This window comes from Pterocles gutturalis, unplaced genomic scaffold, assembly GCF_000699245.1.
Source record: "Pterocles gutturalis isolate BGI_N339 unplaced genomic scaffold, ASM69924v1 scaffold880, whole genome shotgun sequence".
In the NCBI taxonomy this organism is placed as follows: Eukaryota; Metazoa; Chordata; class Aves; order Pterocliformes; family Pteroclidae; genus Pterocles; species Pterocles gutturalis.
The window spans coordinates 14,569-15,276 of NW_010145441.1; the positions used below are offsets into that span (position 1 = coordinate 14,569).

The 708-nt window shown below is 63.0% G+C and overlaps 1 protein-coding gene across 1 annotated transcript in view; it reads right to left on the reverse strand.

The window, feature by feature from the left end:
- The window catches only part of MUC4 (mucin 4, cell surface associated), a 10,435-nt gene that overhangs the window by 7,507 nt on the left and 2,220 nt on the right, over positions 1 to 708 (reverse strand). Inside the window, exons 6-7 of the mRNA XM_010085367.1 lie at positions 679 to 703; positions 354 to 442 (exon numbers count right to left, since the gene is read on the reverse strand). Coding sequence (XP_010083669.1) covers positions 354 to 442; positions 679 to 703 — 114 coding nt within the window. The remainder of the gene's footprint in view (positions 1 to 353; positions 443 to 678; positions 704 to 708) is intronic.

Sequence of the window (708 nt, forward strand, 5' to 3'; positions counted from 1 at the left end):
CAGCCACGCCAGGCACCGCAGCCTGTAGTTCACCCGGGAGCCACTGTCCAGCCTGTATATCCACAGCCCACGCACATCTGGGGGAGAACGGCACAGCTGGAGGGTGTGCTAGGGGGGATCCCGTGGGACAACCCTCCCCAGCCATGGACCTCACGCGAGGTCTCCAGGCTCCCTCTAGAGCCAGCGTGGCCGTGGCAAGCCACAGCAGGACATGGGACACCCATGCTGTGCTCTCGGTGGCCAGCCCTTGCCCCATGGCTTCACCAGCCCATCACCTTGCAGGGACGTGTGCTGGGGACGTACACCCAGCATGGAGCATCCTCCCCTCCCCAAGGGCTCTCCCAGTGCTGTACCGGTGCTGGTGCCGCTGTGCTGGTCAGGTCGGTACTTGACAGCTGGTGGCTTTTGAGTCAGCTCGTTATTTTGGGCATAGCCATCGCCGCTGTGTGGGGAGAGGAGGCTTGGGGTCACCCTCCCAGCACAACCCTCCTCCACTCCCCATAGAGCAACTGGGGTGGGAACCGCTGCGGTTTGCAGGAGAGAGGGTTTAAATGGGTCAGGGTTGCTCTGGGGAGTGGGAGCTGGGCTCTGCTGGGGATAACATCTCCAATGGTCCCACCATAGTGCTGGGAGAAACCCCTGCTGTCCCCAAACACGGCCACACGCCGTGCACAGCACCTGGAGAAGCCGATGAGGACGTTGCCTGCA